The sequence below is a fragment of the Callithrix jacchus genome, chromosome 17, assembly GCF_049354715.1.
Source record: "Callithrix jacchus isolate 240 chromosome 17, calJac240_pri, whole genome shotgun sequence".
Lineage (NCBI taxonomy): Eukaryota > Metazoa > Chordata > Mammalia > Primates > Cebidae > Callithrix > Callithrix jacchus.
Window position 1 is genome coordinate 45,437,319 of NC_133518.1, and position 13,403 is coordinate 45,450,721.

Genomic DNA, 13,403 nt, shown 5'->3' on the forward strand with positions numbered 1-13,403 from the left:
AGCCTCTGCAGCCCACCATGGGCTTGGCTCAACATGCTGGGAGGAGAACCAAATTCCCATCTCTTCCCAGGGAAAAAAAGCCTCTGAATTATCCTCTATAGCATCCAGAAACAGACTGGTCCCTAGACCAATCTTTGTCCAATCTTCTGCAAATTCTCTGAGAGGGACCCCATTAGGTTGCTGAGCCCAGGACTTGGCAAGCTCTTAAATCTTCACCAAATTGGCCCCATCCCCTTCTTCTTCACAGTGAGTGTGCATGGCTGTGGGAGAGAAACTGTGTGCATATGTGTGTGTACACAGATCTCGAGTCTAGGCGTGAGAAGGTATGCAGAGAGGACCACAGGTGGATAGGAAATGAGTCTCTTAACCTGCAGCTAGATTTGGTCAGATGGAAGGAAGAACTTCCTGACCTAGCAGGAACAAACAGAAGCATATGTACGGAAGTGAAATTCAGAGCCCACAGTCAAGTGGTCACTTATCAGCTGGGGGCCTTTGGCAAGTTACTCACCCTCTCTGAGCCTCCGGTTCCTCAAGTGTAAAATGGGGACAATATTAATCCCTTTAGTTTCTCATAAAAATGAAATGAGATAATGCATGTAATGTTTCTGGCACAAAATAAGTGCTTAATAAAGGATAGCTATATTTTTGGCCAGGTGTAGTGACACGCCTGTAATCCCAGCATTTTGGGAGGCCGAGATGAGAGGACTAACTGAGTCCAGGAGTTTGAGACCAGCCTGGGCAACACAGCGAAACCCCATCTCTAAGAAAAATACATAAATTAGCTGGGTGTGGCAGTGAGCATCTGTAGTCCCAGTTACTCAGGTGGCTGAGGCAGGAGGGTTGCTTGAGCTCAGGAGGTTGAAGCTGCAGTGAGCCATGATTAGGCCATTGCACTCCAGCATGGATAACAGCGTGAGACCTTGTGCAACAAAAAAACAAAAGAAAAACCTGTTTTTCCCTTTATAATAACAGTAATAATAAGTGCAGGTAAATAGTGGGTTTTAGAGAATGATATCTATAAGGAAAAGGCCCTGTTAAAGTATGTCTGTCTATCTGTATATCACTGTATTTGGTTTTATCCCTTTGAAAACTGTTTGGCAGTACCCATTGAAAATAAATATAAGCCTACTCCTACAATTCACTCAAGAGTAGTAAAATGCCCTTCACAAAAAGACATATACAACATTGTGGACAGCAGCTTTATTTATGATATCTGAAAACTGGAAACAAATGTCCCTCAACACATGGGTGGATAAGCAAATACTAGAATATTACACAGCAATAAAAAAAATGAATGTCTGACACATGCAACAAGACCAGTGAGTATTAAGAAGATGTTGTGCAGAAAAAACTACACATAAAGGCATACATGCTAAGGCTCAAGGCAGGCAAAGGTAATTTACAGTGATAGAAATCCAAATATGGGTTTCCTTTTGAAGCAGTGTTGATTGGAAAGACATATGAAGGAACCTTATGAGGTGCTGGAGATGTTTCATATCTTGATCCAGGTGGTAGTTAAACACTGCATTATATGTCAAAATACATCAAGCTGTATATTGTTTACTATCTGTAAGTTATACTGCATACAAAAATATGGAACCAGCCTAAATGCCCACCAACCAATGAGTGGATAAAGAAAATGCAATATAGATACTCCATGGAATACTACTCAGCCATAAAAAGGAAAAAAATAATGGCATCCACAGCAACCTAGACAGAGTTGAAGACCATTATTCTAAGTGAAGTAACCCAGGAATAGAAAACCAAATACACTATATTCTCACTTATAAGTGGGAGCTAAGCTATGAAGACACAAAGGTATAAGAATGATATCATGGATCGGGCTCGGTGGCTCACACCTGGAATCCTAACACTTTGAGAGGCCAAGACGGGCAGATCACTTGAGGTCAGGAGTTCAAGACCAGCCTCGTCAACATAGTGAAACCCCATCTGTACTAAAAATACAAAAATTGGCTGGGCATGCCAGGCATGGTGGCTCACACTTGTATTCCCAGCGCTTTGGGAGGCCAAGACAGGCAGATCACTTGAGGTCAGGAGTTTGAGAACAGCCCTGCCAACATGATGAAACACTGTCTCTACTAAAAATACCAAAATTAACCGGGCTTGGTGGTAGTCACCTATAATCTCAGCTACTCAGGAAGGTGAGCCAGGACAATCTCTTGAATCCAGGAGGTGGAAGTTACAGTAAGCCGAGATCATAGGGGTAGAGGCCCTTACCTTGTAAGCCAGCTGCCCTGAATCTTGATGCCTGGACATCAAGAGCAAGATTCTCTCAAAAAAAAAAAATTGGCGGGGCATGGTGGTGCATGCTTGTAGACCCTGTCTCAGAAGGCTGAGGCAGGAGAATCACCTGAACCCTGAAGGCTGCAGTGTGCCAAGTTCATGCCACTGCACTCCAGCCTGGGCAACAGAGCAAGACTCTGTCTCAAAAAGAAACATAAAAGAATGATATAATGGGGACTCAGTGGGAAGGGAAGGAGGGAGGTGAAGGATAAAAGATTATACACTGGGTACCATGTAGAATGCTCAGGTGACAAGTGCACCAAAATCTCAGAAATTACCACTAAAGAACTTAACCCTACAACCAAAAACCACCTGTTCCCCCAAAACTATTGAAATAAAAACTAAAAAATTGACCAGCATGGTGGCTCACGCCTGTAATCCCAATACTTTGGGAGGTTGAAGCAGGCAGATCACCCTGAGCTCAGAAATTCAAGACCAGTCTGGCCCACATGGTGAAACCCTGTCTCTACCAAAAATACAAAAAAAAAAAAAAAATTAGCTGAGTGTGGTGGCTCACACTTGTAGTTCCAGCTACTTGGGAAGCTGAGGTGGGAGGATCACTTGAGCCTGGGAGGTGAAGGTTGCAGTAAGCCAAGATTGTACCACTACACTCCAGGTTGGGCAACAGAGTGAGACCCTGTCTCAAAAAAAAAAAATGTGTTTCATAAAGTTATACTGGGCCGGGCGTGGTGACTCAAGCTTGTAATCCCAGCACTTTGGGAGGCCAAGACGGGTGGATCACGAAGTCAAGAGATTGAGACCATCCTGGTCAACATGGTGAAACCTCGTCTCTACTAAAAATACAAAAAAAATTAGCTGGGCATAGTGGCACATGCCTGTAATCCCAGCTACTCAGGAGGCTGAGGCAGGAGAATTGCCTGAACCCAGGAGGCAGAGGTTGCGGTGAGCCGAGATCGGGCCATTGCACTCCAGCCTGGGTAACAAGAGCGAAACTCCGTCTCAAAAAATAAAATAAAATAAAGTTATACTGCGCGCGCGCGCGCACACACACACACACACACACCCTATCTTGGCATGAGGAAAATCCCCTAAGGTAGAACAGTAATACAAAATTCAGCCCTTCTCCCTCCCTTTCTCTGGACTTTATGCCAGCTAGGCATCTAAAACTGCCTCCCTGCATGGCAGTTGCCTATTCTCTTTAGGCTTTGTGGGAGAAAACTGAGCCAGGAATGGGGACCAAGGGGGAAAGGGCTCTCTCTGGCATCCCCTCATAGGTTAGCATGGGGGTGGAGACTGCAGGCCTTACCTTGTGAGCCAGTTGCCCTGAACGCAGAGACCTCTCTGTTTCTAGTAAAGTCAAGTTTTAATGTTTCAGACAGGTCCTCACCATGATCAGAGACTAGGAAGGCGTCCTTGTCCTTGCCATGGTTAGGCAAGGACATGGCAAGGACAAGGACGCCTCCCTAGTCTCTGATCATGTCCTTGCCTAACCAACACCATAGTCATGCAGCTATAATGAGCAAGTAGCCCCAAATGACAGAGAACTCTCAGATCCTGAGCTGCCTTTAAACAGTCAAACCACTCTTCCTTGGCTACAATCCCTTTCTTGGAAATTCTAACTTCATTATAAGGAAAGTGGCATTTTCCAATTCTGTTGAGCAGAGCCATTTTCTAATTCTATTAGAAGGCATTAAGCCCATCCTGGTGGGAAGCACTGAGTGAGAAGTGGAGGGCAGAATCTCTGCCCATAAAGGCTTACAGTCTGGCTGTGGAGAAAGGCAACAAAGCAACTTTTAAGAGCACATCATGTTCCTAAGCAAGTCTGGGGCCTTCTGGAAAGGCACTCACTGTTCAAAGCTGAACAAAATGGCTTTGGGCCATGAATGTCATGAGGAATATCAGAGGAAGCTTGTCAGAAGCTCCCGCCACCCTAGAATCTGCCTCTGAGAGCATCCCAGGGGTCTTTGGAGGGAGGAAGGCCTCATATGGCCCAGGACCCAACCCCTTCTGCCTTTCTCCAAGTTAGCCTCCACCATGAGAAAGGCCTACAACTGCCCTGCATTCTGCCTGATCAAAGGTGGGGCACATACTCCTGGGGACAAAATGATGCTAGTGGACTCGTAACCCAACATCAGCAAGGTAAGAAGGAGCCCAGAGCTCTGGTCTGCTGCCTCTCAGCCCTTCTGGGGGAGAAAGACGGGAGCTCAATGAGACATTTACCAACAGAAAACAGCTCTCATGTGAGAGTTCTTCCCCAGAGAAGGAAGTTGATTCTCTGTCCTCTTTCTCAATATCTCTTTCTCCACTCCCCTACTCTCTCAGACTAATACCCACTGGCTTCAGACTTGGTGCTATGTGAGTGTGTGCTGCTGCAGCCTGCTGGTCTGAGCAGCAAGCTCAGCAGAGCTGCCAGACAGAGATGAAGCCTGTGTGAGTGGCCTGTGCATGTTACAGTGCATCTTGAATGTGCTGTGCACCTGAGCTTCTCTGCAGTCTGTGCGGCAATCCCATCATGGAAACACCTAGGTGGCAGCCCAGTCACCCCAACCACAGCCCAAGGACATCAGAAAATCAACAGGCTTCTGGGAGTCAGGCTTGTAAACATGGAGCCCAGAAGTCCTTCTGTGTCATGAGATGGGAGGGTGAGCAGTGTGTGAAAAGGCTTAGGATCTGGGCATTGGCTTGATATGTTTTCCACCAACATGTGCAGGATCTGAATTCGTATGTGTAGCTGGTGACTGGGAGAGAAGTTTTTGGGGGGGGTCAGAGAGAGGAAAACTGGAGGGGATTTGGAGTTGACTGAGAGGGAGGGAGGCAGAAGTGGGCAGAGTAACACGACCTGAGTGGTGGGACACCGAGTCCCTGAGGTGTGGGTGCAAAGGGCCGTGTGAGGGGCCAGGAGGGAGTGAGTGCGCACAGTTGTTGAGGCGTGGAGTGTATGGGGATGTAGTAATAGGCACAGCGAAGTTTTCCTTTGTTGTCCAAGCACCGCAGAGGCCATCCCTGCAAGGAGAGGGTTGCCGCAGGCTCTATTCTTCTCTCCCGCTCAGGAGTGGGAAGCCGGCGGGTGTTTCGGGGTCCCATTAGGAAAGGGGACCGAGGAACCCGGTTCAGGCAGCCAGCGGCGGCGCGGGGCCAGCTGAGCGGTTCTAGGGAAGCGCTGCCTGCCTCGGAGCAGCCGCAATGCTCCCCTAGTAGGGCTGGGCCGCCGGGATGCCGAGGCGCTGCCGCTTCTGCCGCTGTTGCAGAATTTCCGGCGCTGGAGAGAAAAGCGTCTCCATCAGCGCCGAGTAGATCGCTCGCGCGGGCTGTCGGGGCCTCCGAGGCGCGGGACCAGGCTGCAAGGAGGCGCGGGAGCTGAGACTGCGCTTAGTCGGCGGGTCCCTGGAACCGTATCCGCAAGCGGCGCTCCAGTGAGACCACAGTCAGGAGGCGCCGGTGGCTCCTGAATTGCAGCTGCCGGACCCTGAAAAACTGGGGCAAAGAGGCAGTGAGCTCTGCCCAGCCCACCACCCTGGCCTTTGGAGGTGAGCGCTGCCCGTAGGTTACTAAGCTGGGGCCTTTCGTCGCGCCAATGCCGCGGGGAGAAAAGGAACTGGCCCTGGAGTCCACAAAACCTAGGCAAAATATGCCCTGTTCAGAGAGGATCCCGACCTTGCCAGCAACCAACCTGCCTCCGACGGTTGAGAAGTAAATCAAGTCGCGCCGCACCGCTTCCTGGAACTCCCGCTCCACCGACCTCTGACTGGGTGGGCATGGAGAGGATTCTACTCTCTCCCTAGGCTTCTCTACCTCCAGCCCGAAACCCCTGGCTTTTCCGCAGAGACCTGGAGCGGACCTGAAAGTAATCATCCTGCCAGGCTTCCCGCCCGCATTTTCTGGCCTGTTTTCTGAGCCTTCGAATGCCCGACAGCCATGTGAAGACACATCTTGGGGAGACTGATTTCAGCCCTTCCCAGGGTACACGCATCAGGCATCCTCTTCTTCACCGTGGCTGGGAATTCTGTTCCTCTAAGGGACAGTCAGAAATCAGTATTTTCGAAACAGAACTCCTTTCTACTCCGAAAATCCTTTAGAGGAACTCCTTCCTTTGCCCCAACCCCTAAACACACACACACACACACACACACTCCTTAAAGGCTGAAAAGAGAGCCGAGTGTGGAATTCGGGGAAGTGATGACACACACAACAATGCTGTTACACCTGGCTGCTGCAGAGCTGAGCAGCGGAAATGCCTGCGAGGAGAAGAAAGAGAGAGAGAGAGAGGCAGAGAGCCAGCCTGGGTGGTCAGAAAAAAAAAAAAGGAGAGAAAAGAAGAGAGCAGCCCCCACCAGGATGGGGCCAGACCCAGCTGTTTTTCCCCCTGTCCAGGCCCTGGCTTGGGGGAGGATAGACACTGAGGCCAATCTGCAGCAGCCCCAAACCCGACTCACCACTCCCACCCAAGGCCTGGGTACGGATGGCGGTAAGGAAGAAGAAAAACATCTGCACTCCAGCTCAGAAAGCAGCAGCAGGGATTCTATGGAACTGCTGCTTTCCCCATGTCTGTTGGGTGCAGTGGGAGAATGCCCATTAAAAAAAACTTCTTTGGGGATAGCCTTGCTCCCTCTCACTCTTGTGACCAGGCAAGGGCTGCCCTGCTGACCTCTCTGGTGTCATCTTCAAGATGCTGAATTCCAGAGAGCCTCACCACCCTTGTCCTCCCTCCCTTTCATCTCAGAATGCAAGATCAGAGGCCTGAGTGAACAGCAGACAACACTTAAAGGTGGCCTGTGGATGCTGGAGCCGCAGGCCACTGAAGGCTCCTTGGGCTTCCGGAGAACCCTCAGAGACTAAGCAGCCTGGAAGGAAGAGGCAGGGACAGGCATTGAGCCAGACACTCCAGACATGCCAATCACTAACACACAACTACATGACATCCATTCAGTCCGCCTTTCTCCATAAGGCAGTCTTGCCCCCCTCGTCAGCACCAAGGAGTTTGGAGCTTGAGGATTCAAAACACTGGCCATCTCTCTCATACTTTATGACTGCAGACTTTTTGTTAAGGTCAAGTTAAAAGCACACTGTTAAAAGGCACATCTGATTTTCCCTGAAACAATCGCTGTACATGGTGACATAACTGGATTCCAATCAGAATTCTACTTAAGGTAGGTGACAACTAACTCCTGATCCTCTGAAGAGAGATCAGAACAAACGTCTCATCAGGAGAGAGATTTGGACAAGTACCTTCCTCAGTCTGATGTTTTTCTTCCCAGCCGGTGACAAAATACATACACTGGGAGGGAAAGAGGCATTGACAAAAGAAAGTGGGGGAAGGAAGAAGAAAAAGAGAGAGAAGATGCTATATCCACCAGCTACTTTAATACTTGGTGCACGTACTACATATCTATCAGTGTAGGTGTGTTTTACCTTGTAAATACCAACCTCACACCTTGTACATGTGCATACCTGTGTTTTTAAGCAGCACACATGCACCTGGTATCTCACCCATCTCAAGGACAGCTCCTCTCCATGACTTCCACATGTGACCCCTGTGCACACACATACACAGTCCCTCAAAGTCCCGGGCCACATCCCCGCCTGCATTAGCACAATAGCCGAGGGGCATCCACTTGGTGTTGTTAAAGCACACATCCAGCCTTCACCCCAACCCCGTAGGAGTAGTACGCGGATTCCAAGGAGAAGCCTGGTTCCTAGATCCACTGGCAACGCAGGAAGAGGCAGAGGCGATTCAGACGGCGCCCCTAGGCGACTATTCCGAGAGATCCTCTCCCCAGCCCTATTCCAGCCCCGTCACTCTGAGAGCGCGAGGGACAGGCCAGACCGAGGTTTCTTCGTACAGTCACATGCGTTTCTGGGCTGACTTTCCCAAAACCTCAGCGTAACTCTCCCACCCTACCGCGTCCGGCCCCCTCGGTGTCTCGCCCCTCCCTGGCCCCGAGCTAGAAGTTCAGCCGCAAGACAGCGACAAACAGCAAAGGAAAAGAGTCGTTTTCTTTCACCTGAAAGCCGCGAGGAGGCTTGGAGCGCCTCTCCTCGCTGGGGCCCGAGCTTCCTGGGCTCTGGTCGGGTGCGGGCGGAACCCCCCGGGGTCATCGTCATCTCCCGGCCCAGTCCGCAGAGCAGGCACCGACAGATTTCAAGGGCTCTTGAGAGCGTGAGCCAGGCTGTCGGCTGGGCCCCCGAGGCTCGCCGGGTGGGGGCAGGCCGGTCCAGGCTGTGCGGGGCGTTTACAAAAAGTGACTTGGAGATGAACTCGCCCGTGCGCGGCTGGCCGCCCCGCTATAGGGGCGAAGGCGCCTGACGCAAGCGGAACTTGGTGGAGCCCATACGAATCAGAACAGAGCGAGGCTCCTGGCGCACTAGGGACTTCAGGAGGCTGCTCCGCCAGAGACGCGGGTCGTGCTTCGGGAAACCGGGGGGCGGGGGGAGGGGAAGAGCGCAGAAAAGAAAACCCACCGAGGCGGGGACTGGCCTAGGCGGGGAGGGGCGGCGAGGCCGGAGCCCCTCTCTGTTGGGCGGACTCCCCATGGCCAGAGGCTGAGCTCCACTCCCGCCAGCCGCTCCCTAGGGGAAGGGGAAGGAGAGGGGAGAACAGCTAGAGGCCTCCAGCGAGCGAGAGAGCGCGGGCGGCATCCGCAGTCTCCAGAAGTTTGAGACGCGGCGGCGAGCGGACTCGTGCGCCCCAACTCTTTGCCGCGCCAGCGCCTGGAGCGGAGAGCAGAGGCGGCCCGGCCGCGGCGAGCCGGCTTTGTCATGATGGCCAGCTACCCCGAGCCCGAGGACGCCGCGGGGGCCCTGCTGGCCCCGGAGACCGGCCGCGCAGTCAAGGAGTCAGAAGCGCCGCCACCGAGCCCAGGCAAGGGCGGCGGGGGTGGCGGCGGGACAGCCCCAGAGAAGCCAGACCCGGCGCAGAAGCCCCCGTACTCTTACGTGGCGCTCATCGCCATGGCGATCCGCGAGAGCGCCGAGAAGAGGCTCACGCTGTCGGGCATCTACCAGTACATCATTGCCAAGTTCCCGTTCTACGAGAAGAACAAGAAGGGCTGGCAAAATAGCATCCGCCACAACCTCAGCCTCAACGAGTGCTTCATCAAGGTGCCGCGCGAGGGCGGCGGCGAGCGCAAGGGCAACTACTGGACGCTGGACCCGGCCTGCGAAGACATGTTCGAGAAGGGCAACTACCGGCGCCGCCGCCGCATGAAGCGGCCCTTCCGGCCGCCGCCCGCGCACTTCCAGCCGGGCAAGGGGCTCTTCGGGGCTGGAGGCGCTGCGGGAGGCTGCGGCGTGGCGGGCGCCGGGGCCGACGGCTACGGCTACCTGGCGCCCCCCAAGTACCTGCAATCCGGTTTCCTCAACAACTCGTGGCCGCTGCCGCAGCCTCCCTCACCCATGCCCTATGCCTCCTGCCAGATGGCGGCGGCCGCGGCGGCTGCGGCGGCTGCGGCTGCGGCCGCGGGCCCGGGTAGCCCTGGCGCGGCCGCTGTGGTCAAGGGGCTGGCGGGCCCGGCCGCCTCGTACGGGCCGTACACACGCGTGCAGAGCATGGCGCTGCCCCCCGGCGTAGTGAACTCGTACAACGGCTTGGGAGGCCCGCCGGCCGCGCCTCCGCCCCCGCCGCACCCCCACCCGCATCCGCACGCACACCATCTGCACGCGGCCGCCGCACCGCCGCCGGCCCCACCGCACCACGGGGCTGCCGCACCGCCCCCGGGCCAGCTCAGCCCCGCCAGCCCAGCCACCGCCGCGCCCCCGGCGCCGGCGCCCAGCAGTGCGCCCGGCCTGCAGTTCGCTTGCGCCCGGCAGCCCGAGCTCGCCATGATGCACTGCTCTTACTGGGACCACGACAGCAAGACGGGCGCCCTGCATTCGCGCCTAGATCTCTGAGAGCCCACCGCATGCCAGTTCGGACGGATGCGAGGATGCAGGAACGCGCGGCGCCGGCCCTGGTCGCAGCCGCAGCCGCCAGCCGAACCTCGCACCCTCTGGGGCCGCCTCTGGAGCCAGTGCCCAGGGTCCCTCTGTGCTTTTTCGCTCTCCTCAGCTCCTCTCGCCCCTCTTTGTCCCTCTGCTTGTCCTGTGCTCACCTCCGTGACCTTTATGCCCTTGCACTCCCCCGGCCTGAAGCCGCCTCTCTGCGCGCTTTCTGCTGGGCTCTTCTCTTTCCGGAGCCCCAGCGTCTCCTGCCCAAATTGACCGCGGAAAGCGCCCAGGACCGAGGTGCGACCCGGCGTCGGCGGCGCAGACCTCTTGGCCTTCTCTCACAGGTCGGTGCGCTAGCGCTCGGCGTTCCCCGCCCGACTGCCGTGCAGTCTTTGGCTACACGCGCCGGACTGGATTGGCGGCGGGACCCGCGCCGCGGGAGAAAGGGACGGACCAATTTGTGTGTTTGCTCCGCGAACCCTCTTGAAGGTGTTCAGAAGCTGCTTGCCGCGGGGCCCACTAGGCGTTGCGGGGGTTAGGAACCAGCGGGAGCCAGGGCAGCCCGGTCCGAGGCCTGTGCTTAGTTTACACCACGGACCCACGCAGAGGGAGGCTGCGTGTCCTCAGCTGTCGGTCCGGGCGCTTCCGGCACCTCCGGGCCGCGGAGGCTGGCTAACGTTTTGTTTAAAAGATCGGTGGGACTTTTTAAGAGAGTATCCCCCAAAAAAATCCTTTTTTTTTTTTTTTTTAAGGAAAAAACATTCACCGGGCAACCGGGGAAGTATTGTGGCCTTGGAGTTTGCTAAATCCAAACATGAAAATCAAAAGCTTTAGTATTCTTCATCTTCTCTTCTGGAAGATTCGTGTTAGAGTTTGTGTCGGGCCTTCAAAAAGCTGTGTTCAGAGGTAGGAGAATACATCCAATAAAAGACGATTTCGTCTACCAGTTGGGGAAGTTTCACCCGCTCCCTATCCGAAGAAAAAAAAGTCAGAAACAAATGGCCCAGGATCTTCCGATGCAAGTCCTGGATCCCGGGAGATGACTGCCTGCCTGGCCCTCGCTGCAGGGACGGCTCGTCCTTCCTGCTTTTTGTTTTTCAAACGTCCTGCTTCTCCCACCTTGGGAAGGAGAAATGTGAAACCCGACAGCGACCGACCTAGGCGGTCTTGTGGCCCCAGCCGGCCCAGCCCGAAAACCGTAGCCCTGGTTGTCCTGTAGTTTGTCGTTGGGGACCAAATTTTCTAGAGAAAACTAGAGCACTTTTGTTGTGTTTTTGTTTTGTTTGTGTTTTTGTTTTTTGCCTTGTCGATTTCTGAATAAATTTTTTGTTCTTCCTTTTAACACGGACTTATTTATTTCCTTCGCGCCTAAGTCAGTTCAGTAGCTAGTTAAAAGTGGGAGATTTTCAGCAAAATTTTGTCTTTTTCAGAAGGAGCTAAACAAGGATTGAGAGCAACCGGGGTGGCGGGCGTTTGTGGCTGTCGCTGCTGCTTTGTTTTTCTGGGGATTGTTTGTTTTCGGTGTCATCACTGGCCCGTTGCAGCTGTTTAACGTCGGCAGAAAGACTTTCTGCCGCGGTTCGTTCACAAAACGTTACTGTAGGTAGGACTTGTTTTATTTTGTACCCATTCAAGTTTGTATTCTACCTCATGGATAGTTGTACTAAGTTTATGCGCTGGCTGTGTTTTTATTATTGTTCTCATACTTTTCGATTTTGAGTCAACTATAACAGCCAAGAATTTGTTGCAAGTATTAATAGATAAAATTCTAGTTGTGGAAATGCGCTACAAGCTGCTACCCCTGTACAAATGTGAGGAGTGACTGCTTTATTTTTAATAGTCAGGATTCATTTACCTTGAGATATGGGTAGGCGATTTGGAGGTTTCACTAAGGATTGAACATACTTCGTGGCTGCAAAAATTTAGTCTTTTTTCTTTCTCTCTCCTCCTTTACTGAGATCTTCAAATAACGAATTAAGATCCGTGCTTCCGCGCAGGCACACAGGCGTTTGACCTGGTTGCAGTCTGGTTCTCCCAGGCAGATTAGGGGGTGGTGGGCCTTCAGTCTTCTGATGGGATAGATGACTTCCGACTTCTGATGGGATAGATCAGCTGATTCTTGCGGGCTGCTGCTCAGCTGGGACTAGACCCCGCACCCGGCTGTGTGTCCCTCACTGCCCCTGTCCATTTTGGGGCCTGGCCAGCAGTGTGGCAGCAGGTCCAGGCCGGCCGGTGGGCCAGGAGAGATTTGGCACCAAGGGAATGAGCCTGCAGGCCTCTCACTTCAGCCCTCCAGTGGTCAGGGTATAGGAACCTCAGGGTAGTAGCCCTGTTATATGTAGTTGAGCAGGCATTCTCCTGTTCAGAATGCCCTCTGCCCCCGCCAACAGGCATCCTGCGGGAGGCTACAAGGCAGAAGACTAAGCCATGGGGATTTTTAGGGGGCATCACCCCAAGACTGGGACTGGAGCCTATCAGGAGCCGGCAGGAGCAGGATGGAGAGGGAGGCTCAGCTGGGGCCGGGAGCCCTAGAAGCTAGTCAGGCCTGGTGTCTGGGTGCCTTTGGTGCCCAGCTGCTCCACTGTCTGGCTGACTAAGGGGAGTTGCAGAACAGAAAGCAGTCTGCCCTGTGCATGTCTGTTTGTGTTTTCTCTAGTGTGAAAAATGTAGCCCATGGGCAATTGTGTAGTCTGTATCTGCTGCAAATGTGTATGTACAGTGTCAGTTTTATACTGGTGACAGGGTGGGAGGTGTGTGTGTCTGTCATTTGCCTGCAGAGTGGGCATATATTTTCGGCATTGTAATAACCATATGGCTAACACTTAGAAAGTGCTTACTGGGACTACAGTGTGTGGCATTCATACCTCATTGGTGATGTGTGCATTTGTGGGTGTGTATTCCTGGCTTGCTGAAAAATAAAAGAATATGGACAGAGCCTTCGCTTCATTAGGCAGAGGCTCCCTGTTCTGAGTGCTTTCAGCACTCCCCCAGCTGCTGTCTCAGAGAAAGCAGGGGAGGGAAGCCTCCAGGGCCAAGCCCTCTTGGGCAGGTAGCAGCTCACCGGCAGTGAGTCGGTGAAGTTGGTGGGGGCCAGCAATGAAGGAACAGCCTGTCTCCTCCCCTGAGAACTGAAAGGCAAAAGGCACCCAAAGCTGGGAAGGGATTAGCAGCCTAACCAAGTAAGGAATATAAAATGAAGGACTCAGTGAGGGTTT

The 13,403-nt window shown here is 53.4% G+C and overlaps 3 protein-coding genes across 3 annotated transcripts; 1 reads left to right on the plus strand and 2 right to left on the minus strand.

Moving 5' to 3' along the window:
* Window positions 1-3,748: 3,748 nt before the first annotated feature.
* Window positions 3,749-8,523, minus strand: LOC100414717 (FOXL2 neighbor protein). Its single transcript, XM_003735063.7, is given in 4 exon segments — window positions 3,749-5,495; window positions 5,498-5,524; window positions 6,149-6,268; window positions 8,268-8,523. Coding segments are annotated over 4 exon segments (714 nt in total). The 5' UTR covers window positions 8,368-8,523; the 3' UTR covers window positions 3,749-5,028.
* Window positions 5,487-6,162, minus strand: FOXL2NB (FOXL2 neighbor). Its single transcript, XM_078354989.1, is given in 2 exon segments — window positions 5,487-5,820; window positions 5,823-6,162. Coding segments are annotated over 2 exon segments (570 nt in total). The 5' UTR covers window positions 6,118-6,162; the 3' UTR covers window positions 5,487-5,545.
* Window positions 8,524-8,624: 101 nt separating the features above from the next.
* FOXL2 (forkhead box L2) lies at window positions 8,625-11,530 on the plus strand. The gene has a single exon (XM_035278048.3). The coding sequence runs from the start codon at window positions 9,022-9,024 to the stop codon at window positions 10,150-10,152; it is 1,131 nt and encodes a 376-aa protein (XP_035133939.1). The 5' UTR covers window positions 8,625-9,021; the 3' UTR covers window positions 10,153-11,530.
* The last annotated feature ends 1,873 nt before the right edge of the window (window positions 11,531-13,403 follow it).